This window comes from Stomoxys calcitrans, chromosome 4 (genome assembly GCF_963082655.1).
Source record: "Stomoxys calcitrans chromosome 4, idStoCalc2.1, whole genome shotgun sequence".
In the NCBI taxonomy this organism is placed as follows: domain Eukaryota; kingdom Metazoa; phylum Arthropoda; class Insecta; order Diptera; family Muscidae; genus Stomoxys; species Stomoxys calcitrans.
Window position 1 is genome coordinate 142,456,607 of NC_081555.1, and position 27,808 is coordinate 142,484,414.

Consider the following 27,808-nt stretch of genomic DNA (forward strand, 5'->3'; position numbering starts at 1 on the left):
GGGCGGCCAGGCGTCATTGCATGTTTTTCGCTGTCAACTGATATTTTAAACTTATATTCCGCGGCATCTGTTTTTTGTGTAATCTCAGCAAGAGCAATTTTAATTTAGACCAACTAAATTATACAATAATTTCATAACAATGTCCTATTTCAATGTAAAAATGCCCGAAGTTCAAGCGAAATTCGATTGGGATAACATCGATGTGGGTAATAATAGTTTGGATAACTCGGAGAATTTCTTTGGTAGGTATTTACAAAGGGCAAAAGGAAAATGTGTCTCTTTAAACAACCGTTAATTGCATTGGTTTTCCTTATTCTTTTAGCTGTAAGACATTATGAGCATGAAAGATTAGAAGAGATGGTTTTGCTGCAAGAAGAATTGGGTAAGAAATATGAGTGCATGCATTGAATCTTCAACACCCACTGACCTTGGAATGTTGTCCTTTGTCCACAGCAAAGACCGAACTAACTGATATAGAAGAACAATGTGTTATCTACAAATTTGAAAAATGTGATAATAGCACCACCATACGCGATGAAGAGGACACAAAAAAAGATGAGGAAAATGGAGAATCTTCGCCAAAAACCAGCCAAAGCGATAATGGCATCATTAAAGAGGAGCATTGCTCTTCCCCGGGCAATGAACTGCAGGAAAATCACAACAACAATACAAGAGAATATCTTTTAGATGATGGTGAAGCGTCATCACCCTCGAAATTCCATACAAAAAACAGTGATAATGGTACCTTATGTGCTGTTGAAGAAGAGCAAGACACAGAAGATAAGGAAAATTTGAAATCTTTGCAACACATCCCCAATGGTGGAGTCAATAAAGAGGAACAATGCACATTGCAGGCTGATGAAAGGCAAGATCCTCACAATGGCATTAAATCTGAGTCACATTTGGATGAAACAGTGCCACATTTGAAAATTCCCTCCAAAGTTAAGCTAGCCTGTCAGTGGTCAACACAAAAACCCTTAACCTCCAAATGCGTAATAGCCACTTCATCCAAGGGTGCAGTTTCTAAAAATATGCCTCCTCCGCCACAAGCCTATCTGAAGAAAGATGAGTACCAGAGGAAACGCGAAGAGGCGGAAAAGCGACGAGCTGAAGAAGAACGTAAACTCAGAGAATTTCATCCAAGGCCAGTACCAAATTTTAATAGCTATCATCAGATGTTGGAGAAACGCAAGCCTGCCCATACAATTACAGTCGCTGTTACCCCACAAGTGCTAAAAAAGTCCAAAGAGGCCGAAGAAAAGCGTAGGAAGAGGGTAAGAAATTGTTAAGGTTTGTTTTACATTTTATAAATTGGTATATCATTTAAGCTCGAAGAATGGAAACATAAAAGCCAAGCACCTAAATTTGAATCACGCCCGCCGACTGTTCTCAAGGAAAAACCATTTATACCCGAAAAGAAGCCAATGGTCATTAAGCAATGTCCCTTCAATTTGAGCACAGAGAAACGTCTAGCAGTACGCAAGCATTATGACGAGGCCAAACATAAGGCATTGGAGGAGAAACGAAAACAGGTAGAAATTGTAAGCACATTCACAGTTTACAGCATATTTAGTTACACGGCCAAACGGGTGTTATGATGTGCGCGGCGAGTGCCTTGTGTGTTGTGTTGTAAATGTGTGCTTGTGCTTTTGTTCCTTTTCCCTCAAAAACTCTTATTAAATCCTAGATTTTCAATTAACATGTGCATGTCATATTAACCCAGCATGTTGTATGTGTATGCATAACACCCACGGTCTTCTATATAATACAGTAAGATCAATAAGCTATGCATTCAAAAACAGATATTTTAAAGAACTTGTAATCGTCAAGAATCATGGCAATAACACAACAATCCGGGCCTAACTGAATTTGTGGTTCACTAAAGTAAAACCTATATGTACGTACTATATGATATACTGCAAAAATACGTTTCAATAGTTTGTTGAACTTCTTCCTTAATTTCGTTAAATCATAGGTCTGGATAGCTATGGAGTATTTATTATTGAATACTGGGGAAATGAATTCGTTAAAACTAGAGGGAAGGTGGAACATCCCCTTTAGGATATTCTTAATCGTTGTGCTCTAAAAGTTACATCGAGTGGTATGCCTTACTATAAAATCTACCGCATATTTGGAATTCCCTGCGATTTACATTAAAAGGAAGCGACTAAACATTTTGATTCCTTTGGAAGCTATCGTTGTAGTTGTTTTAACAGTTTTTTATGTCTTCACAACAAATGAACAAGTGACGTGTGAAGCCATAACTACATGATGTCTAAGCAGTGTCTAAAGGGCTGATATCGTTAAGACAATATTGAGGTAATGCATCCACCTCTCAGAGAAATCAGGAAGGATCTACATGGTTGTTGTTGTTGTTGTAGCCATATTTTCATGTGGATCCTCGTCAAGCTCCTGTAGGTGAGCAAGCTCGGTCCGGTCCAAAGGACCGATCGCCAAGGGAACAGGGTGGTCATTGGTTATTTAAAGTTTTTATAGCAGTGTGTTGTACACGAAGATACATTAGAGCATAAGTTCAGCGCTACCAAAAGGAATCTTTAGACCAGGCAACGTTTCAAACGGGTCTAGTTAGCACTCACGCTGACATGGTAGCAGAAGTGGTGAACCGCTATTGAGTAAAACAATTAGGGATTTTATGAGAAGCACAGAATTCCTCAAATGGATCTCTTCGGGGTTGCTTTTCGTGGCATGGGGCGAATCAATCTAACCCAACCTTGGGGAACTTACGTAAGTGCGCTAAAAGCATGGCATTGCGCTTAAAGCATGACATGCGTGACCGTATCAAAAGTTTTCGATAGATCAATGGTCTTCAATGAGTCTTCTTCTAATATGAGCAGTGAAGGCGTGCAAAGCGATCGCATAGGAATATTCTCCAACAAGGCTCGGAAGGAGTACTACTTCAAGTGTCTTAACTACAGACGTGAGAAGAAAAAAACCAGCTCGAAGACTTTTTCTGGCTTCAGCAGCGGCTTTACTTTGCCCATTTGCCCAGGGAAGCCATGTCCGCCTATGACGCTCAGAAAAAATTTTCAGCGGCAGTTTTCCCCTCCTAATGCTAGCATCTTTTGTGAGGTACTATGCCATGTAAAACTTTTCTCCAAAGAGGTGTGGCACTCCGGCACGCCGTTCGGACTCGGCTATAAAAAGAAGGCCCCTTATCATTGAGCTTAAACTTGAATCGGACTGCACTCATTGATATGTGAGAAGTTTGCCCCTGTTCCTTAGTGGAATGTTCATGGAAAATATTTGTATTTTCCAGACATCGGGAACTATCTAGCTGGCGAGCGACAAATTGAGGAACTTGGTCATCTATTCAACTCCTGGCTTTTCCAGATTCTTAAGCGTCAGTGTAGAAATTCCGTAAGGGCTCAAACCCATGAACGACCTGGCAGTGCGATGACATTGGTAGCTTTGTCATCGGATACTAGTTGTAAAAAGGCGAGTAAGTGGCACCTTAAAATATCCAGACGAACCTAATACTTGAAAGGAAGTAAAAAGGAGATCAGTATAGCTATCGGTATCATTATAGGATAAATAGGACTACCAACGCACATATGCAGAGGCATGTGGGGTAAATGATGAGAAAGGAACAATTCCTATCATTATTCGGTTTTCGCCGCCAACAGGCTTCGACATTAAGATATGGACACAATACCAGACTTTAACCAACCTAGGGGAGTGCAATGGGGAACAATTAGGATGTTTTTTGAGTAGCACGAATTTCCGACATTTGATTTTTCGATGTTTTTTTAGTTGTTGTTGTAGCAGTGTATTGTACACTGAGGCAACAGCCCTTGCCGATGAAGGACTCCATCGGGTCAATCAGGTACGTACAACCGGCTGCCATGGGATTTGTACTTTTTAGTATTTAGAGCGCACAACAAACCGATCACTGGCGCGGGATAGTTGGGATCACCACACAGACCGGAACATTAACTGCTGGCTACCGGACGCGTCCACAGGTTGCGAATAGTGGAATGCTCCATACAGAGTAGCTGCTTGACGAGTATCGCCACCTCCACATGAAAATGTGGCTATAACAATAAACAACTGGCAGAGTGTATGCCCATGTGGCTTGTGGCGGATTAATATTCGCAACCTCTTTTTAGCGGAACCTAAGGTCCGCGGACCTATCGGTTCTATGAACCAGAACGACCTTACTCATTTATGGGAGCTTGATTAGGAACGTTAACTTCACATGCAAATATGTGGCTACATAAACAACACCATCGTCTGCGAGCCCCGCTACCTGTGACACCAAATTCTCTGGTATAAGTAAAACTCAGCTACCGGGCAATCGATGATGTTGTTGATGTTGTAGCCACATTTTTCATGTAGAGGTGGCGATCCTCAACAAGCTCTTGTAGGTGAGCAAGCTTGTTCCGGTTCAAAGGACGGATCGCCGCGGGAACAGGTCATTGGTTATTTAAAGCCGCCAATAACTAGCCGGGTCATATCGAGCATCATAGGTACTCAGTATTTGTGCAAGAGCCTGTGCCGCTTGACTATTGATGAGACTCTCTGCTCGATACCGCTGAATATCCGCGACTGTCGTTGCAGCTACTCCGTATAGAGCATTATACTACCCGCAACCTGTGGACGCGCCCGGTAGCTCGTAGCTACGCTTCTCGTGACAGCAATGAACACTACACAGACTGGAGTTCAATGCACCAGCCTGTGTTGCGCTCACAGCTATTCCGTGCCAGGATGACAATTTAATCAGGTCAATTTGCCAGTACCTGAAAGTGCTTTAATTTGCAATATAGGTGCAATCCCCTTGGCCCGACTAATGAGAGAATTTTTAATGTTCAAATGTTTGGGATTCGAACCCAGGCATTTAAGCTGCTGCCAACCTGCCTGAGCTACGGTGATCTCAATTTTTTTGGCATCACCGGCCAAAAAAATTGGCAGAGTACAAAGACTATATGACAGGATGTACTTCCGAAGTTGGTGTCCCCACCAACTGTAAATTACAAAAGTGTATTTAAAATACAGAATTAAAAACTATGTAAAGTTATAACTGTACTGAGTAAAACGTAAAAGTTGACTCCACACTGATCACGTCGCAAGCGTTCGCCCCGGATGAGAATCAAATTAAAGTTCCCCAATTAAATATGTGACCATTCTGTTTATCCCTATAATTCTCCGTTTACCTGTTGCTTACTGCAGTTACTTACAACAGCAGTATCCCTTTACTCCCAATAATTCTCAATATTCTCCTTGAAACATTCTAAAATTCAACTTAAAAACGGTTTGCATCAAAAAACAATTTCCCCCCAAATTCCATGTGATTTTCGTATCCCAATGACATTTTGTTTTCTTTCAATCTGGTAACTCGATTTTGTTTTGTTTTTATCAATGAGTGACTTTGCTTGTCCCTTTTCTTTCATCTTTCTACTTATTTCGCTTCAGTGATTTTCGTTTTCAGTTGCTTTTCGGTCTGTTGCGCTTCTGTGTGCCTTTTTAATTTGCATTTTTATTTTTATTAAGTTTAAAGCTGTTTTTCTTTATCGAGTTAGTTTTAACGGTGTCACTTGAAAACGTTTTATAATTGTATAATGAAAAACTATCGAAATTGAATTTAATACTCCTAGTGAAATATGTTAGTTTTTCGCAATGAATTGTGCATTATTTCTAGAATAACGTTATATACGATTTTCATTCACCTTTCGTTGTTTCTTGTATTTTGTTGTTGCCATTTAAAGGAAGTGTGCGTGTGTTAGTGCATTTATATGTGGTGCGTTGAAGTAGTGGTTGGTTGAGGAAAGTTGACATTTAAACGGTGTGTGCGAGTAGTGTTGTAAAGCGGTAAAATATGAAACTATTATGGGTTTAATTAAATGGAGGCGTCAGCGATTGCGGTTATGATAAATATTGTAGTTTAAAAGGCAATATTTACACTGCGAAAATCAAAGTAACGACTGCAAACATCAAAAATAATCACGATCAAATTAATGTTATCATGTCCCACTGTGTGAAATTGGCATGTTTTGTTTTTGGCAAAAAATGCAGTATACCGCAAAATGGTAAAAATCTTTTACTCCGTCCAAAATCACGCTTGCTAAAAATATATTAAGTTTCCATCCATCAAACGACCCCTTGCCCCACCCAAGTGCAATGGCACCGAAAATAAAACGAAATTTTGTGGAAAAGCTGTAGAATTTTTCGTTGTATTAATGTGTTGAATTAATTGAAGTGCGCTGTTGGCGAAAATCTAATAAAGGGTGATTTTTTTAAGAGCTATAGGAAAGTATTTAAAAAAAAAACAAAATTTAGAAAATTTATTTGAAGATTATTTCGTGCCTGCTCCTCAAATGGTCCATATAGGCCAGTTTTGGCATAATCTTTCCAACATTTTGGCTGGTATCTCACGAATAAATGCTTTAATGTTGTCTTCCAATTGAAGCGGGCTTGTCTGAATAGATATAAGCTTTAACACAACCCCGCCCAAAATAGTCTAAAGACGTTAAATCGCACGATCTAGGCGGCCAAATGACCGTTCCCGAACGTGAAATAAATTGTTCACTCACCGAACTCGCCTGATCTTCGCTCCAAAATCGACAATTCTGCTTATTTACGTACTCATTGAGCCAAAAATGAGCTTCGTTGCTCATTTTTCTTTCTTAACAGCACGCATTTTTATAATAAAATTCAATAACTTGGAAGCGTTGTTCGTTTATAGGACCATTTATGGTTCAAGTATAGACCAAACTGAAGATTTTTGACAGTAAAACATAGCACGGAACGTGCGTAAGCTGTTTAAACCAATGTTGCCAAAATGATTATAGCAAAAAAATCACCCTTTATAATCGCGCATCTTCAGACCCACCTCAAAAAATACTCAAATTTGAGGTAAAGTTATTCCAGGAAAATAGCTTGCATTTTTATGAACACAATATTGAATTCATTGAATTGAATATATTCAAAATATCTCAACATAGTAGTATTCAAAATGACTCCAAAAAGTTTTTGAGTGCAGAAAAGCAACGTAGGTCAAGTAGTACTGAAGATTGGTTGGCACCCAAATATGATTTATTACCTGATTTGACTCTCTAAACATGACATTGTAGATATGAATTGTGCTACGACTCTTATAATCGGAGCAGATCTGGGTTGTCGCGGACTGAGTTCAACAACTCATGAGCAATCTCAATCTCATAAACGAACCAAAACTCATCAGGATAAATAAAACAGCAGTCAAAAATTAACTAAACATTTAAAATGGTGGAGAGAATTTTCGGTGCTTACATAGGATGAAAGTAGGGGCTCTTATATTCGCTTATCCCTTCTTACATCTGCATGATGTAAGACAATCGTGACATCACAAAGTGTCTTTAGATCTCAATGGAATCCGCTGCTTGGAATGGATTGTATTTCAACGGTGGTCTAATATTACACCTCACAGGAAGAAGGGGCAGTTAAATATTAAGATATTAAAAATTGAAGCGACTAGGAAATTAATCCACTACAATAATTTTAAATCGAATATATAAAAAAATCTATATCTTTTTATGTGTAATGAACAAACCTCGTGATAATGCCTTAATTGAAAAAAATCCTCAGTAACCGTTAGTATTGTTAACATGGTTTTGTTGCATAAATTTCTATTGGTATTCTTCCAACAAAGATCGCGAAATCAGTAAAATTTTGGAAGTGACTACTTTATGACCTCAGTTTTAACACACCAAAAATTATAAATTGTTATTGTTTTTCTTACATCAGTTAACTAAGGAGTTTACTATTTACGCTTACAAACCCGTATTTATGCAAAGTAAAAGAAGACCCATTTAGTTTTATCCGACTACATGTTCCCTCCTTTTTTCTTGCTGTGTATAATGCCCATTTGCAAACTCTTCATCTTAAAAACTAACGCTTACTAACACTACAACTTTGCAACGCACGAGCGGATCTCAAATGGCAACAACAAAATACAACAACACAGCATTTTGACAATCAACAGACTCTCCCCGTTTTTCTTTTGTGTGTGATTTCGGTTGAGTGAGTGAGTGACTCGTTTAGTGTATGATTATTTTATGTTGCACAAAACGTACGTCTTACGAAGTAGTCGAATTATTAAACAACAGTAGGAAGAAGAAAAATAATTTTTACATCGCTTTGTTTTTGCTTTTTTGCATAATTTTGTACAGAAATAGTTTTATTTTAGAAAAATTTAATATACAAACAACTGCAAATAAGAAAAAGTGGAAAGCATAAATGAGAAATACGTGAAAATATTCGGGCGAAACTTGCAATCACTTCCGTTCCAAAAAGTAAAAAAAAAATAATAAAAACGACAAACAACAAAAGGAAAATAAAAAATACGTAAATTGACTTTTTTCATAGCGAATGAGAGTAGAAGATATAATTGAGGAGGTTTAATTGGAGGAATCCCAACCAGAAGCGAGAAGCACCAGTGGAAAAATATCGTCGTCGCGTTAATAATAAAAGACAACAGAAAGGCCGTCTGTCTAATCCTCTAAAATGGTTGACCGTCTGGTGAATTCCGAAGCAAATACAAGACGTATTGCCACAGTGGAGAATTGCTTTGGCAGTTCTGGTGTGGCCCTGGCCATACCCGGACGAGTGCTGGTGGGTGAGGGTGTCTTAACCAAAATGTGCCGCAAACGTCCCAAATCGAGACAATTCTTTCTGTTCAATGACATCTTGGTCTATGGCAATATTGTCATTGGCAAAAAGAAATACAACAAACAACACATAATGCCTTTGGAAGAGGTTTCATTGGAGAACATTGACGATTGTACCCAGTATCGAAATGGTTGGCTTATACGTACCACCACCAAATCGTTTGTGGTGTGTGCGGCCACGCCAACAGAGAAACAAGAATGGATGGCCCATATTAACAAGTGTGTGGAGGATCTACTAAGAAAATCGGGCAAGAAACCCGTGGAGAATCATGCCGCCGTATGGGTGCCCGATGCAGAGGCAAACGTATGCATGCATTGCAAAAAAACACAATTCACAATGATTGTGCGACGTCACCATTGTCGTAATTGTGGCGCGGTTGTTTGCGGGCCATGCTCATCGAAGAAATTCCTATTGCCCCAACAAAGCTCGAAGCCACAACGTGTGTGTTCCAGCTGCTATGATCGTCTGAGTAAGGTTGTTAAACAGGAATCAGCTAAAATGTCGTCGAACTCCTTGAATTCCTCGGCTCACAACGATTCGCAAAATAATGCCAACGAATCATCTGGCGAAGATGATTCTGATGACGAGGGCAATGGCATAGGCAATGAACAGCATGATGAGCCCAAATTCTATGGCGACACCAGTATCTTATCCTCAACGGAGACGAACTCTGCCGCCAACACTACCAACAATACCCATGTGAATTCTAGTCATACACCCAACAATTGATATTTAAAGAAATTGCGGGAAAGAGCCGGCGGGGGAGGGAGAAGCAGTGGTGACAGCGGCAGTAATTTTGGCGTCGGAGGTGGTGGAGATGACAGTTGGGTATGGGTGGTCAGGAAAGCAAAATGATGAAAAGAAGTACAGAGTAGAGAATGGCTATCAATTAAAGGAGGATCATCTAATGGTGTATAACGGACGAAATGTAGCAAACAAAAGACGAATTGATGAATGAATGAATGGACGTTTGACGTTGCAGTTGTTATAAATATTTCTATATATAGTTTCTAATGGAAGAGGTTCTATTTTTAGAACAGATTGCTCTATCTACAATATTTTCACAAAAACCCCTGTTAACAACGAAACAACAACAACAACAGCATGTTATCTGTTAGCCTGAAAACTCCCATAATTTTCTTTTAGAAAAGGTAAGTTTATCTCTTGCATTATTGCTTAAAATACATGCATATGTGTGTTAGAGTGGATGTATGAAGCCCACATCATCCCACTTAAGTTTAATTTTCATTTCATTTGTTTCAATTTGCATTAAGAAACGCTAGTCATATCTAAGATTTTTTTTAAACATTCTACAGTTGGTCGATTGACTGGCTGCTTTACGGGTTTGTTACGGCAATAATCTTATCTCTTTGCTTTGGCGCTCGGCGCTCTCTACTCATACATGTTTTTTTTTGTTGTATCAAATGCTCTTTTACGCTACTTTTGTTTCTTTGTATGCTCATTAAACAATAAACGAGTTTTTTTTTTTTTTTTTGTTTGCTTTCGCGTATTTTGTTTTTTTTTTGTACTTGTTTCTCTCAGTTTTAAAATTTTCTCCATATAATCTTCTTAAAGAAATATTTAAAAAAAAACCAACAATGATGATATGATTTGTCATCTTTTATTAAACGAGCACTGGAGAAGTATAGGTACAATTATTGTCAACAGATTGAACCGACAAGTGATTTGAATAGCTAATATGGGCGGTATGATGATTAGAATGATAAAAATGAGAATTCTAGCGCCAACTAATTGTAGTGTGTCTCGCAAAGATTTTGTTGGTCCCCTGCCTCACCCACCGCCTCTACTATCAGCTAGCGTATGAGGTAGCCATCACTCTATAATATAAACTGTTTGTCACGAGGTTGATTAAACTTAGATTATTCTATTCAAAATCTATTGATTACGGTTAGTTTCTTAGTACGTAATGATGTATTGTTCCAAAGACGTCAAATTCGGGATTGGTTCACATATACTGCACTTCGTATTTTTATATAGAAGTCCAAATTCAGAAAGGGAGGCTTCCATGAACGGCTTTGACGCCCTTTCTGATTCCTTTACAAAAATTTTGGAATATTTTCCGGGCTGTGAAATCGTTGTCGCTGGGGATTTCAATGTCCACAACTCCGCCTGGCTTTGCCATTCGAGACATATGACTCCTGAGGGCCAATACGTTGAGCTTTTTGCTGCGCACAATGGTTTGGCGCAACTAGTGAACGAACCGACACATCGCATGTGAAAAGTATGAAATTAATACTCTTGCATCTCTTGGTAACCCCGATCACTGCATTTTTTCAGCATCTTTTTCGTATTCTGTTCTTCATACTGCTTCCTCTCCAATCCCGAAGCGGTCTGGCGTCATGCCCCAAATGTTTTTTTTGAACTCGTGGAGTTAAGAGGGTTCTTGAAAATCTAGACGTAAATAAATCCCCGGGCCCGGATTGCATATCAACACTTGTCTTACGCAAGTGTTCTTCAGCGCTCGCTCGTCCAATGCGCAACCTTGCCTACCGTTCGGGAGTCTTCCCGGCGTGTTGGAAGGTTGCGAACGTTCAGCCAATACCCAAGAAGGGTGAGGCCATCAACCCTGTGAATTATCGGTCAATTGCGATATGCTCCGCTCTCTCCAAAGTCATGGAGAGCATGGTTAAAACTTGTAAGGTATTTAGAGTCTAATGGCCTTCTTAGCGATCAACAGTATGGGTTCCGCAGAAATCGCTCTACGGGCGACCTAATGGCACTTCTATCCGAACGTTGGAGTCGCTCAATCCACCAGTTTGGTGAGAGTAAGGTTGTGACTCTGGATATCTCCAAGGCATTTGATTGATAGGGTCTGGCACGGTGCACGACTCATCAAAGCTTGTCGCATTTGGTGTCGGTAATGACTTCGTTCGATTTATTTCGAGCTTTCTCAGAGATCGCACTATTTGAGTCGTTATAGATGGGTTCTTATCCAATGAGCACAAATTGACCGCAGATGTACCCCAGGGCTCTGTTCTTTCTTCTTCTCTTTTTCTAATTTTCATCAACGATCTGTTGGGTCAGACATCGAATCGGATCTACTCATTTGCGGGTGACAATAATCTCTGTCATTCGTAGTCATTCGACCATAGGCCGAGTCTTCGAGAGATGAAGAGGCGAGTTATGGACGATACACTCTGCCAAGATTTGCTGGCCATTTATGAGTGGGGTCGAATGAATCGAGTAGATTTTAATGCCGGGAAGACTCAGTGCTGCTTGTTGTCACACAAACGATTCACTGACCCATTACGACCATCTTTGTCTATCAACGGTGTAGATATTGAGCAATAATAAGCTCTTGATGTTCTGGGCATGAAAATACAAAGTGATGAACATGTGTTTGAAGTGTCGAAAGAAGCATTCAAGTGTTTAGGTTTCCTTAAACGGTGTAAGATTTACTTCACTCCGTCTGATCTTCTTAACATCTACACCACTTTCATAAGGCCGAAAATGGAGTACAACTCACATGTATGGGCTGGAGCTTCAAAATCATCCCTGGAGCTACTGGATCGTGTACAGAGAAGAGCGATGGCGTTGATTAAGGACCAACTCTATTGCCCCTCTTCATCATCGTCGCAATGTGGGTAGTTTGGCGCTGTTTTATCGATACATTCATGGTGTGTTCATCTGATATTAGTCTTCTTATTCCTGATGTAAGGATGTATGTCAGGGATACTGGACATTCCAGGCACTCACACCCGTTTTATAATTGATTGGCCAGCGGACCGCACAATGCATTATATAGAGAATTCTTATTCCGCCCGATCCGTTCGTATGTGGAATCAATTTCCGGCTAATGTTTTTCCCACCCACTTTGACATCCTAAGATTTAAGACAAATGTAAATAAGCACTACATATATTTTTCCCCCTTAAATTCCTAATTTCCTTTCGCCAACGCAATGCAGTCCATTCATAGGGGTCATCCCCTGCGTGTTGACTGACAGAAAAAAAAAGTTGGCTATCGGAGAACTTTTTTCCATTAGCCGGACTCAGCAGTAGGGACCTAACGCATTGGATGTCTTAGCGCCACGGATGACATTCGTAACTTCGCCCACGTTAAATTGTGATGGCGGTTCATCGGCTCGGAGACCACGAATACGTCGAATGGCTCTCCTCCTTGCCCTGTCACTCTCGGGATGCACAATAAATTGACGGTTGAACAACTTGGCGCATCTCTTCGGATCAGTCATGGTTATTTAGCCAAAAGTGACTAGGTTCCCGTCATCACACAACTTACCTACACCGGTGCCTATGTTACATTGCTCCAGCCTCAAATTCCGCTTATGTTCGTTGACTACCCTGTTTATTTTCGGATTCAGCTCGCTGATTTTGGGGTTAGTGGGGTCAATACCACGAATCCCGTCACGCTCGTCTGCGGGTACCACTGCCTGCGCCAGGGAATAGGGCCGCACTTGGGGTATTAAAGATGAAATTGAGTACCTTACTACTGTCCTCAACCTGTCTTTGAACACTCTTATAGTTCCCGATGGAGAATTTCCATTCGTAGGAGAATTTCCATTCGCTTGCATCAACATGGATTTGTCCGCAATTGCAGTAACTATATTCCGCATGGAATATTTAATTATCCCAAACCTGTTAGTGTACCCGGCAGAAAAAAATAAAAATCGGGTTCAATCACGAAATTAATTGATATAATCAATTTTTTAATTGAAACTGCTTCAATCACGAAAATGATATCATCAATCACAGTTTCTGAAAAAGCTTATTGATTTTTTTCAATTAATTTTTAATTGACCCAATTAAAAAATGATTGAAATTTTTGAAGTACCCAATACATTTTTTAATTGGATCCATTAAGATTTTAACTGAAAATATTTAAATGTTATATTAAAATTTTTGCGAAAAGCACTGTATTGGGCGCAACCTCGATTTCGATACAACAAGGGTCTAGAAATTGAAAAAGGTAGCCGAAAGATTGTTTGTGGGGAAGTGTTATCTTTTATTTAGAAAGAGTATTTATAAAAATTTTGAGCAGCTAGACATTTTCAAAAACGGACAGTCAACAGTTTTGTGGGGTCTAACAAAGTTTCCGATTCCATTAAAAAATGATTGAAACAACTAATGGTTTTTTCTTTTTGTCACTCGATTCGCACTCCAATTCAATGGAAACAGCTGTTTTCCCTCTATAAAAAATTGAAGAAAGATTAAAATTTCAGTTACATTTTATATATAATTTTTTATTTTTTAATTCAATTAAAAAATTATTGAATCAATTAATGTTTTAACCAGAGATGGCCTGTCAGAAACAGTGACGTATATGACATACATTTCCGACGTATATTACATACGTCGAAAACGTCGTAAACCTAGCCAAAAAACTAGGTTTCTGACAGAAAAAAAAATTCGAACGAAAATATGTCGAATTTTTGATCTGATTAACTAAAAATTTTGGCATAAGTAATTTTTTCCTCCTGGAGACGAACAATATTGAAATTGGAAAAAATCGGTTCAGAATTAGAAAAAGCAACCGTAGGTTTACACGATTTTTACCAATATTGTTATAAAATGAATGACATCTGAGGTAGTGTCAAGTGAAATGGTAGATGGCGTGTTAAGTATGCTAATGTGAGGTAATGTCAAGTGAAATGGAAGATGGCGTGTTAAGTATTTTATTGAATAGGTAATGTTATTTTTAAGTATTGTTATTGAATAACATAATTAACACTCCATGTACCATTTCACTTGACACTTCCTCAGATGTCATGCATTTTTAACATACATATGTCGTTTACAACAGCTTTCAAAAAGCAAATTAAAACGGGAGAAGCAAATAATTTTGCAAAAGGATACAAAATAATTGCAATTTCTAAATATAATTGATGAAAACTAATAATTTATTGATTTTTTGCTTCACAAAAAAATCCTTAAACGTTACTTTATAAATAAATTGACTTGAAATTTGCGTATATTTCCAATTTATTGTGTGAAAAATGTAAATGCAAAAATTAAAAAAAAAAACTTAGTATTTCTTTTATTGCGAAATTTTTTTACATATAAACTCTTCTATATACAACAAATAAGTGACAATAATATTTGTTAAAAATCAAACTTTTGCACTGAGTTATTAAGGTTTATGACGTTTGCGACTTTTTCTACGTTTTATACAAGTATACGACGTTTTCGACTTTTACAACTTTTTGACAGTCGGAAACCTAAAAAATCGTCTTACGGACCATCTCTGGTTTTAACTGAAAATTTCGGTCAAAAAATGTTTAGATTCAATTAAAAATGTAATCAATTAATTTTTTAATTAAAAATTACAAAATTTTCAATCACGATCGAAATTGAAAAAAGTTTAGATTCAATTAAAAAAATTGGTTGAATTAATTTTTTTATTGAAAACTATAAAAATGTCATCGCGATCGTATTGAAAAAATCCCGATTCAATTAAAAAATATTTGATTCAATTAATTTCTTTATTGAAAACATTTTTATTTTCAATTAAATTTTTATTTGAAAAAATTTTCGCGATATTTTTTTTTGTGTGATAACGATGAAGATTTGAAATTTCAGCTACATTTTAAATAAATGTTTTTTTCTTTTAGATTCAATAAAAAAATTGGAATCAATTATTTTTTTTATTAAAAATTTCCATCACGATCGTAATTGAAAAAAAGTTAAGATTCAATTAAAAAAATTATTGAATCAATTAACTTTTTAATAAAAACTGACAAAATTTTCAATCATGATCGTAATTGAAAAATTTTCAGATTCAACCAAAAAAAATTATTGAATCAATTAATTTTATAATTGAAAACTCGTAATTGAAAAAAATCGCATTTAATTAAAAAATTTTGAACATTGAAAACATTTTTATTTTCAATTAAATTTTAATTGAAAAAAAAATTCGTAATACTTTTTCTGTATGATAACGATATCGAACATAGATCGAAATTCATAGATCGATCGAAATCCCGTGCCGGGCAATGGTATCAGTATCTGCGTAGAGCTATTTTTTGTGTACCTTACGTTTTTTAGAATACCAACCAAACTCTGAAATTTGAAAATTCTTTCGCCATTTCGTAGGAAAAAAGAGACAGGATACATTATTTGCTATGAAAATTTCGCTAGATCGTGTGCCAGACATCTAGCTCGAAGCAAGTGTACATTGTCTTATCATACTTTTTTTTTACATTTTTCTTATCTTCTTACAATAGTTATGTTATTATTTATCTAAAAACCTTTTGCCTGATATTGGTGTATGAATATTTTACTCAACTAGGCCTTGGCAGTTTAAACCTAATTATTTTTTAGGCAAATGGCAAAGAAATAGTTAACAAGTTTGTCATGACAAGACTTATCAGACCCAATAACAATTTTTGAATGTCCCATACCAAATCTTTTGTGTTATTATTATTATTTTATTTTGTTTTATTTCCATGTGCATCTTGATACATGCGTCTACTTAAAAACGCAAATTTGATCTTTTGTCTCGCTGTTGTAGGTATTTTTATCTCCATGGTAAAAAGCTCCAATGCCACCTCCACCTACCATAAAAAGAAACAACAAAGAATACAACGATACATACATACAGAAACGACATGATGATCATCATATAATTTCTTGTGTGTATATTTTTGTTGTTGTTGTTATTTTTTGTTATTTATATCTTGCGACAAATTGTTGCTTTTATTTGGTACACATTACACATGGTACGGCAACGGTGAATTGTTGTCAAATGTAGTAGTAGGTCTTATAGGAACCCTATAAATACACTACACACACACACAAATATACAACATAGATGTACGCTTACAATATACCTATAACTAACATGCATTAAAGATTGTTGCATCTGGACAATTGCATATGCCAGGGTTCGTTTTTTTTAATTAATTTATGACTATATCTTCCTTATATATAAAATTCAATTTGTGTTTGTTTGTTTGTTCCGTGTAGACTGAAAAACTGCTGAACCGATTACCTTGAATTTTTCACAGATTGTATAGCTTGGTCTGGAAGGAAACATAGGCTATATAATATTTTGATAACAGGAGGGAAACGGACTCTCCCCTTACCCCAAAATTACTACCCAAAAAATAAAAGTGGACCGATCGGGACAGTATGGGTTCCAGATGAAAGGTATTCAAGAGTAGAATACGAATTTCATAATAAAAGTTGGGTCCAAGTACCTGCGGAGCCGACCCATCCCATAAACATTCAACTAAGGAGCAGGGCAAATTCTCACATATTAATGAGTGCAGTCCGATTCAAGTTTTAAACTCAATGATAAGGGGCTTCCTTTTTATAGCCGAGACCGAACGGCGTGTAGCAGTGCGACACCTCTTTGGAGAGAAGTTTTACATGGCATAGTACCTCACAAATGTTGCCAGCATTAGGAGGGGAAAACCATCGCTGAAAATTTTTTCTGATGGTCTCGCCTGGATTCGAACCTAGGCGTTCAGCGTCATAGGCGGACATGCTAACCTCTGCGCTACGGTTTCCTGGAAGAAAACATAATCTATATAATTTTTCAATATCGGACGGGGGAGGGATCCTCCCCCTTATGGCAAAAACACAACCCAAAATCGAAAGTGGACCGATCGGGACAATATAGGTATCAAATGAAAGGTATTGGAGAGTACAATACGAATATACTATTAAAATTTGAGTCTTTGTACCCATCGAGCCGCCCAACCACAAACTCCACCAAACACCCCAAAGGTATTCGGGAGAAGATTTCGAATCTGGCATACAAAAACCCCTCAGAAACGCCATTAGACTCATTATGTCTATATGATACTTGGCTGAACCGATTTTCTTAAAATTTTCACAGATTGTGTACGTTTGTCTGGAAGAAAAGAAAGGCTATATTATTTTTAGATATCGGGTGGAGGCGGACCCTCCCCCTTACCCTAAAAAACGCCACCTATATCCGAAAGTGGTCCGATGGGCACAACAAGGGTATAAAATGAAAGGTATTGGAGACCACGAATATGGTATTACAATTTGGGTCCAAGTACCTAGCTAGCCCCCCTAACCCAAAACTCCTCTAAACAGATAGGACTCAAATGAAAAGTATTAGGCAGAAGATTACAAATATGGCATAAAACATTAGGTCCAAGTAATGGGAGGTCGCCCACCCCCAAATACTCCCAAATGGGCATATTAGCCGACCATGGCTATAACGGACTCAAATGAAAGGTATTTGGGAGTAGATTACGAATATGACATTAACATTTGCGTTCAAGTCTAGGTGGCGCTCTTCCCACTAAAGATACGACAAATGGGTTATTTGACCCATTATGACAATATGGGACTCAAAAGGAAGGTATTTGAGAGAAGAAAACTAATTTGATATCCAATTTTGGAGCCAAGTGTTTGGAGTCCGCCCTAAAGCATCCCCTAAACTGAACTTTATTTCCGTTAGGAATAAAGAACGAATTTGATATCTATTTTCAGAGCAAAGTGTCGGTTGTCGCCCCAGCCCAAAAACACCCTCCAAACGGTTCATATTTACCGGCCATTGAAATATGGGGCTCAAATTAAAGGAATTTGGAAGTGCAGCACGAATTTGATATCCATATTTGAGTCGAAATGTCTGAGGAGCCATCCCTCTCCTTAAAAGCACTTCTCATTACCCTAATTTTTAAACTTCTTACACATCAATGAGTGCTTTTCGATTGAAGTTTAAACTCAATGATAAGGTAACTTTTAAGCGGAACGGGCCCAATTCGGCTAGTATTATTATAATAAGTAAGTTAGTTAGCACCATATAGCTGATGCTAGTTTTCACATCAGGGCTGTTGTAAGTGGGTTTCTTGTACGCAAGTGCCAAAGTATAAGCGCATAAAACAAAGATTTCTTTGCCAATTCTTAGTATAAAAATATTGACGAATTTCTTATCATCGTTTGAGCGGATAATTCTATCAGGGATACGTCTTACCAACATAAATCGTTCGATATAGATATATATTGACTCCTTAATCCCCTAAAAACCTTATTGAGAAGAGATCCCCGAAAGGAATGATTATTTGCAACAATTTACATACCCACCATCATCCACTTATCTCTTGCAAACACTACAGCTTATCTTGGACACGTTTATTTGTACATACTCAAAGAGAGGGAGAGATTGTACGGTGAACAGGTTTTATTAGATTTGATTACACAGTCATAGATCGTCTACATTTTAATGACAGTGAAATCATAAACACTTCACACTACAAACGTCGGATACAATACTATTATCTCTGCATTGTTCTCATTGTTATATGTCAGACACTAAACATAAGCAATAAATACTTATCATAATCAGCTATTTGGGGGCAGAAAATCACATTTACGAAATATTTAAAATATCGCAGTTCACAGAAATTTTATTTTTCAAGTATTAGTGATTGATAGTAGTCGAAACAAACGTACGTAGGTATCTACACAGAACAGCCCAAACAGGGAGTTTATTTGCCTAACCATAATACGGTCCTACTGGTGAAATGTTAACGCGAGATAGACAAGGATAAACATTTTAAAAGACAGTATTTTGGCTATTAGAGCGATAACAATGAAGAGATTTAGGTCAAGGACAGTGTCTGGAGGCGACTAACATAATTCAATACTATGTAGGCGCGGGAAAACTATGAGCACCATAAACCTAGTAACTTTGAGCTCCAAACGATGGTATTCGTCGTTATTATCAGAAGCTCCGCTGAGAGTTTGCTGGCGCGACCAAAGTTTGCGGATAGTTGAATGGTTACACGGAGTAGCTGCAATTGCAGTTGCGGACAAACCCTTGTATCGAGGGGAGAGTCTCAGTGAGAGACCGAAAGGCACCGGCTAATGCTTTAATACTGAGCGCCTGTGATGCTGGATATGACAAGGCGAGTTATTGGCGCCTTTAAATAACCAATGGTCGTCACTCTCTCCAGGCACGGGATAGCTGTCAGCACAATACAGACAGGAACATTGATGTCCGATCTGTGTGGTTTTCATTGCTATCACGAGGAGCACAGGTTGCCGATAGTCTAAGGCTCCATACGGAGTTGCTGCAACGGCAGTCGCGGACAATCAGCAGCATCGAGGGGAGAGTCTCAGTGAGAGGCCGGGCGACACCGGCTCCCGATTTAACATCTTGAGCCTCTGGAAGCCACAATTTTCCCCCGTAATTTTGCACAAACCATTCTGCTATGACCTCCAACATCTGTGTCGAGTACGGTCCAATCGGTCTATAACCTGATATAGCTCCCATATAAACCCATCTCCCGATTTGACTTCTTGAGCCCCAGAACTTTTGTCCGATTTTGCATACGGTGTTCTGTTTTAACTTTCAACAACTGTTCCGAGTACAGTCCAAATCGGTCTATAACCTGATATATTGGGTTGCCCAAAAGTAATTGCGGATTTTTTAAAAGAAAGTAAATGCATTTTTAATGAAACTTAGAATGAACTTTAATCAAATATACTTTTTTACACTTTTTTCTAAAGCAAACTAAAAGACACAGCTGATAACTGACAAAAGAAAGAATGCAATTACAGAGTCACAAGCTGAGAAAAAATTTGTCAACGCCGACTATATGAAAAATCCGCAATTACTTTTTGGGCAACCCAATAGCTCCCATATAATCCGATCTTCTTATTTGATTTCTTGAGCCCCTGGAAGCCAAATTTTTCATCTGATTTGGCTTATTTTGCACATAGCTTTCTGTTATGACCTTCAACAACTGTGTCAAGTACGGTTTAAATCGGTCTATAACCTGGTATAGCTCCCATATAAACTAATCCCCGATTTGACTTCTTGAGCCCCTGGAAGCCACAATTTTCATCCGATTTGGCCTACATTTTTCACATGGTGTTCTCTTATGACCTCCAACAGCTGTGTTAAGTGCGCTCTTAACCGGTCTATAACTCGGTAGAGCTCCCATATAAACCGATCTCCATGAAGTATCTCATAGGGTATACTAATTTCGTCATTCAGTTTGTAACACCTTGAAATATGCGATTAAGACCCCATAAAGTATATATATTCTCGATCGTCATGACATTTTATGTCGATGGAGCCATGTCCGTCCTCCGTCTGTCTGCCGAAACCACGCTAATATTCGAAGGAGTAAAGCTAGAAGCTTGAAATTTTGCACAAATAACTTTTATTAGTGTAGGTCGATTGGGATTGTAAATGGGACAAATTGGTCCTTGTTTCGATATAGCTGCCATATAAACCGATCTTGGGTCTTGACTTTTTAAGCCTCTAGAGGGCGCAATTCTCATCAGATTTTGCTGAAATTTTGTACAACGGCTTTTCCAATTGCTTTCAACATATGTATCCAATATGGTCTTAATCGATCTATAGCCTGATACAGCTCACATATAAACCGATCTCCCGATTATGCTTCTTGAGCCCCTACAAAGGGCAATTCTTATCCGAATGGACTGAAATGTTACCCCATGACTTCTACTATGGTCTTCAACATTCAATTCACTTATTGTCCAAATCGGGCAATAACTTGTTATAACTCCAATAGCATAACAGTTCCTATCCATTGCTCTTTGTTTGCCTAAAAAGAGATACCGCGCAAAGAACTCGAGAAATGCTATCCATGGTGGAGGGTATATAAGATTTGGCCCGGTATCAACTTCCAAAACACCCTATACAACCAATCAGATAAAGAACCACAACTTTGAGATAGTCAGCACCGCCGTAATTGAAACGAACAGCACCAGTTTTGAAATAAAGCAAAGAACAATTCTGGGAAACAGATGCTACTACACTCGGCAGACGAAGATTGCACTATACAAGACACTTATACTACCCGTGTTGTTATATGGTTCTGATGCATGGGTACTTGTCAAACCAGACTAGGCTGTGCTTGGAGTATTTGAGAGGAATATGGGCTATATAGAATACATGCTCTCTTACCTTTTAGATTGATATTGGAGAGACCATCCAAGTCATCATTTTGTGGATAGATATCCACCGTCCAGAAGCCTTATGGTAGATCTACATGATCTAGAGCGTGAGGTTCAGCGCTACAAGAGTGAACCTCTAGATCAAGCGGCATATCAAGCAGGTCTAGACAACATTCATGCAGACACGGTAGCAGATGCGGTAAATGGCGACCGAATGAATGTAGTCCTTGGAGAACGACCATCTCCCATTGTACCTGAAGAAATTGACCTCCCCCGCAACCCAGAGTGGTTCTGGCTCAATTACGTTCCAGCATATGCAGCCGCCTCAACTCCTACAGAGCAAGGATTGATGCCCACGTGCAAAATATATGTCCCGATTGTAACCAGAGACCGTACGATACACTTCATCTGTTTAACTGCCCAGCCAGACCCACTCGATTCAGACCCAGATCCCTGTGGAGGCCCCCATCTTAGTCGCAAAGTTTCTGGGTTTGACACTCAACAGATTTAAGCAGACGAAAGATAACACAATAAACTGCTACAACAACAACAACCAAAAGTCTGATGGAAAGATCAAGTGGTGGGAGACACCTCGAAACTTGATGGCAGAGATTATAAAATGAGCTCAGAAGATCGAGGCGCTATTCTACGTTCGGCTAGTGGAACAAATGTTCTGTTATGGCCAATTAAAGTAAAGTAAGTTGTTGCAGACACATTTGCATGTGGAGGTAGCGATCTTATTCAAGCTCCATAGTTAAGCAAACTTGTTCCGACCCATTGGACCGATCGCCAGTGAAAAGTCATGGCCATTGGTAAAGACGGCAACAACACTCGCCTTGTCATATCGAGTATTGCAGACACTCTGTTTTTTAACCAAGAGCCGGTGAGGTCGAACCCCTCAATGAGACTTTCTAATGTCCGCGACTGCAGTTGCAGCTACTCCGCAAACTCCTGTTGCTTTCAACTGATAAGAATTATGAGAATTAAGATTGGTGGTCACTTGCCTTCAAACCTAACCTAACCTAATAGAAATTAGTTGCGGCAATTGATAATGTGAGTATGCACATATGTGCAAGCCGGCAAAACAATTCGAAAATTTTAATCTATACCAATCCCCGAAATAAAATGGCAAATGATTAGGAACTATGTGAGTAGAGTCTACAAGAAACCGTTCACTGATTTAGGTGTAGGTAAATGGACATTTTGCTCATGAACATTCCACTAAGGAACAGGGGCAAACTTCTCACATATAAATGAATGCAGTCCGACTCAAGTTTAAGCTGAATGATAAGGGGCAAACTTCTCACATATGAATGAGTGCAGTCCGACACAAGTTCCAGCTGAATGATAAGGGGCCTCCTTTTTTATAGCCGAGTCCGAACGACGTGCCGCAGTGCGACACCTCTTTGGGGAGAAGTTTTACATGGCATAGTACCTCACAAATGTTGCCAGCATTGGGAGGGGAAAACCAGCGCTGAAAATTTTTTCTGATGGTCTCACCAGGATTTGAAACCAGGCGTTCAGGTGGACATAGGCGGAAATGTTAACCTAAAACCCCGCCTCTTTGCAAACTAACCTATGGTTATCCTTTAGTCTTTTGAGTATGTTTATATTGGGTTGCCCAAAAAGTAATTGCGGATTTTTCATATAGTCGGCGTTGACAAATTTTTTCACAGCTTGTGACTCTGTAATTGCATTCTTTCTTCTGTCAGTTATCAGCTGTTACTTTTAGCTTGCTTTAGAAAAAAGTGTAAAAAAGTATATTTGATTAAAGTTCATTCTAAGTTTTATTAAAAATGCATTTACTTTCTTTTAAAAAATCCGCAATTACTTTTTGGGCAACCCAATAGTTCTCTCCCGCTCTCTGATAAATCATAGCATATCGCTCATGTTTTACACCCTATACAATGATTTCACTTAAAATTTGATGTAAATGAACTTGTTTTGCATTTGGGTATAAACTTGAGCCCTGCATTGGTCAAATGTATGAGTCTTTCGTTTGAAGATTATAAATTCCCAACACGTGAATCAGATTTGTGTTTATCTTGAAAAGTGCAATAATTCCAAATCCATGTGTTCTGCTGTGCCCATATACGTAAATGCAAGCATTCGCAATGCAAAGTGTGATATCCACCATTACGACGGCGGTTAGTTTTTTTTTTTTTTGTGATCCAGAGTCATTTGTTTCGAGAATTTAAAATATCAATTATTATCAAATCATTACTCACAGTGATTCATACTTACAATATGGGGATTTTATGTTGTATGAATATATAGAGTGAGTGGTCGTCATTGTTTTGTTGCCATGACGTTTTCCTTTATTTAAACTAAGTAGGAAATAAACAGGCCTTTCATCAATTTTGAACCTTTGATATTACATTTTGCACACGAAACTTGTTTCCTCTTACGCTGCTGTAAGTAGCTGCAAATGCATGCCTTTATCAAATTACTGTCTGTCAAGGAATGGATTGGCTTCTCTGAGGTCTCTAATGCGTTTTAAGGAGATCAAGTTTTTTTTTTTTTCTTTGTTTGGGAATTAAGTATGAGCTAACTTGTTAGCAGGATAATTGTATAGACACCCACGCATCGTACTGTTGCCGTAGCTTTAGCACGGTGTTTTTTAATACTTAGATGTAAAGTGGATGCATCCAGCGGGATTTTCTTTAGCACTGTGTTTTTTAGTATTTAGATGTAATGTGGATACGTCCAGAGTGATCTGATTGTAAGTTGAGTAGAATGAGATAGACAGACGATCTGCTGACCCACAACCTAGTTGCAGGAGAAAACCATTACTAACGCTTCGGTGCAATTACAAGACATGTAAAATTAAGTAAGTCTAAGACCACATAAAGTATATAAATTCTAGATCGCCATGACATTTTTAAGTCGACCTAGCCATGTCCGTCCGTTCGTCTGGCTGTCGAAAGCACGCTAACTTTCGAAAGAGTAAAGCTAAGCGCTTGAAATTTTGCACAAGTACTTTATATTATTGTAGGTCGGTTGGGATTGTAAATGAACCAAATCGTTCCATGTTTTGATATAGCTGCCATATAAACCGATCTGGGGACTTGACTTCTTGAGCTTCTATAGGGAGCAATTCCTATCCGATTTGGCTGAAATTTTGAATGACGAGTTTCGTTATGACTTTTAATAACAGTGCCAAGTATGGTTTTAAATCGATCCATAACCTGATATAGCTGCCATATAAACCGATCTTGAATCTGGACTTCTTTACCCAATAGAGGGCGCAATTCCTATCCGATTCGGCTGAAATTTTGCATGAGGTGTTTTGTTATGACTTTCAACAACTGTTTTAAATATGGTTCAAATCGGTCTATAACCTAATATAGTTGCCATATAAACCGATCTGGGATCTTGACTTCTTGAGCCTCAAGAAGGCCTATTTATTATCCGATTTGGCTGAAATTTTGTACAACGGCTTCTTCCATGACCTCCAACATACGTGTCAAATATGGTCTGAATCGGTCTTTAGCCTGATACAGGTCCCCTATAATTCGATCTCCCTATTTTACTTCTTGAGCCCCTAAAAAGGCCCAATTTTTTTCGATTTGGCTGAAATTTTACACATATACTTCTACTGTGGTCTCCAACATTCAATTCAATTAGCAAAGAAATTATTTTCCCAGTTTTTTTTTGCCTGTTAGGGCGAGAACATTAAATTTTACAATTTTTGTTTGTTTCCCCTTCGAGACGAGCTGAATGATCGAAGATGCAAATGGAAAAGGAAAGCCAAAGGTAGCAACACATACCAACCGCTATGGGACGCGTTTCGTCTTTGGTTAGAAGACTTTGCAACCATATTAGGTGTGATGCCTTCAAGGGCCGTGAGTTGGTATGTTGTATTTAAATCGCATTTAATTGCGACAACACATCTATGATACAATTACCACATTAACCAAGCTCAACAACCCTGCTAATTAGCTGTACCTTTTCCAATGCATTTATTTTTGTGTAATGGCAGACATTTTGTCTGTGGTAAATTACACTTTCTTCCGTATCACACATGATTTTGTGCATCTGTTGGAAGTTGTATTGATGGCTTCGAACGCTAAGACAACGGCATTGGCTCTCGCCGTTGTTTATCTGAAAAAAGATACCGGGAAAGAACTCGACAAATGCGATCCATGGTGGAGGGTATATAAGATTCGGCCCGGCCGAACTTTGCACGCTTTTACTTGTTTATTCTTAAAAATATATAGAATTTAATTTTTTTGGTGAAACATTTTTTACTGCTTTGTCCGGAGTCGAGATAATTTTTTCGACTCCGATTCCGCAGTCCTGGTTGTACCAATTATTTTCTTTGACGTATGTGGCAGCAGTTACTGTCAATGCATATGCCTCAATTTACCACAATGCATTTGCTGTCGTTCTTACCACACTTTATTTTCCATTGTTTTGAGTGACAGCGGAACTTTTTCCTCGGCAATTTGTTCTTTTTCCTTCAAAGAAATATTTTCACGTTTACATGCAATCACTATCGTAAGGCATGCTAAGAGAATAGAGAGTGAGCAAACGAGTCAATGGGTGAGTGTTCTTGTACGTGTACTGTGTTGAATGTCGCGTCCTCATTAGCTGGGTATTGTTAGCAACTGTGCGCCTACATTTCAATGGAAATTAGGCACTGTTGTACAACATAAAATGCGCTACTTATGCACCGATTCAGTCACAAGTGCACAAAGCTTTACCAAACAAATCAAAGTGCCATCATAGAAAAGCGAATCTATTGCCACTGACTAACTGACTGACACATTACTGAGGGCAAGGTCCGTCAAGTGCACTTAGGTGGTTTTCTAATGTGGGCCAAAGCAACAGGTACTTTGTGAACAAAAGTAGACAAGAAGCGAAGAAAACTATCATGTATAGGTTTTGAAGATGTTTCGATTTGTTACCAAGGCAGATTTGTCTTTGGTGGAGAAAATTTCTATTTATTTATTTCAAACATATTGGAAAATTTGCTATAGATTATAAACATTTGTCTATAGAATATTGGGTTGCCCAAAAAGTAATTGCGGATTTTTCATATAGTCGGCGTTGGCAAATTTTTTCACAGCTTGTGACTCTGTAATTGCATTCTTCTTCTGTCAGTTATCAGCTGTTACTTTTAGCTTGCTTTAGAAAAAAAGTGTAAAAAAGAATATTTGATTTAAGTTCGTTCTAAGTTTTATTAAAAATGCATTTACTTTCTTTTAAAAAATCCGCAATTACTTTTTGGGCAATCCAATAATATTTGAACATTTTCTTTAGAAATCTAATGTGGACACCATTTCTTTAGAAATAACAATTGGACAAATTTTGTACTTATTTTGGTTGTCGGGCTAATATTTAGTTTATTTAGTCATATATTTATTTGGTCTTATCTTTTCACGAGAACCATTTTAGCAAACATTCAAGAAACGCTAATAATATGTAAATATTAGCTTCATCTCGTAGGTTATTTCAATCTATGTCGTACTAATGAATTGAAAAAAAAAACTCAAATTTCTCTCCATCAGTTTGTTGCATGTATTTTGGATTTCGATTACTCATAACAACTTAAAGAAAGTACAAACCAGCTTAACTAATTCATTAATTCTTTGTATTTCTTATTTTTTGTCTTCTAGGAGGAAGAAGAACGTAAGAGACGGGAAGAGGAGCGCATACGGGAATTGCGAAAAGCTGCTACATTCAAAGCACGACCAAATCCCTTTAGAAACTAAGCAAGATATTATTTGTTTTTTTTTTTATACATTTGAAATGAAAAAACTATAAATTTAGGTATTATTATATACATACATAAATAGGGCTGTTGACTTCTTTCAACCGCTTTAATATACGATAGAAAAAAAATATATATAATAAATCAATATAAACAACAAAAATTTTTATCTGAAAACAAAAAAAAAAAAACAATTCAAGAAGAAATCTGTAAAAAAATTGCCTACTATTTTTATATGATTTTTAGGCCTTTAAAAAAACTACTTTAATCTGTGCTTTCTATAATTTGTTGTTATTCATATTCGACCAAAAGCGCGCTCTTGTTTTTCTCCCCTCTGCACCCACTTCCTTACAAGCAAATCCACACAAAAACTGGACCCCTTCTCCCTTCCTCTTCTTCTCTTTACTAATAATATTATTATTTTTATATATATCATTTAATTTATGTGTATAACGGTTAATTATTTAATGTTTTTTATAACACTACTATTACAATAAAATTAAATTTTTTTGCCACAACAAAACACAATTTCTTTTGAATAC

The 27,808-nt window shown here is 37.9% G+C and overlaps 2 protein-coding genes across 4 annotated transcripts; both read left to right on the forward strand.

Annotated features, from left to right (window-relative positions):
• The first annotated feature begins 3 nt into the window (after positions 1-3).
• On the forward strand, positions 4-27,788 carry LOC106095669 (uncharacterized). 2 transcript variants are annotated; one of them, XM_013262956.2, is made up of 5 exons: positions 4-242; positions 323-382; positions 454-1,274; positions 1,329-1,541; positions 27,172-27,788. In XM_013262956.2, exons 1-5 carry the CDS (start codon positions 140-142, stop codon positions 27,265-27,267), a joined length of 1,293 nt encoding a protein of 430 aa, XP_013118410.2. In that variant the 5' UTR covers positions 4-139; the 3' UTR covers positions 27,268-27,788. The 2 variants fall into 2 exon arrangements, with proteins under 2 accessions (XP_013118410.2, XP_013118411.2); XM_013262957.2 differs by having other exon boundaries at positions 5-242; positions 1,329-1,532.
• On the forward strand, positions 5,452-9,814 carry LOC106095670 (pleckstrin homology domain-containing family F member 1 homolog). Of its 2 annotated transcripts, none has more exons than XM_013262958.2 (2): positions 5,452-5,620; positions 8,166-9,814. In XM_013262958.2, the coding sequence occupies exon 2, from the start codon at positions 8,500-8,502 to the stop codon at positions 9,391-9,393; it is 894 nt and encodes a 297-aa protein (XP_013118412.2). In that variant the 5' UTR covers positions 5,452-5,620; positions 8,166-8,499; the 3' UTR covers positions 9,394-9,814. The 2 variants fall into 2 exon arrangements, with proteins under 2 accessions (XP_013118412.2, XP_013118413.2); XM_013262959.2 differs by having other exon boundaries at positions 8,183-9,814.
• Positions 27,789-27,808: the final 20 nt, after the last annotated feature.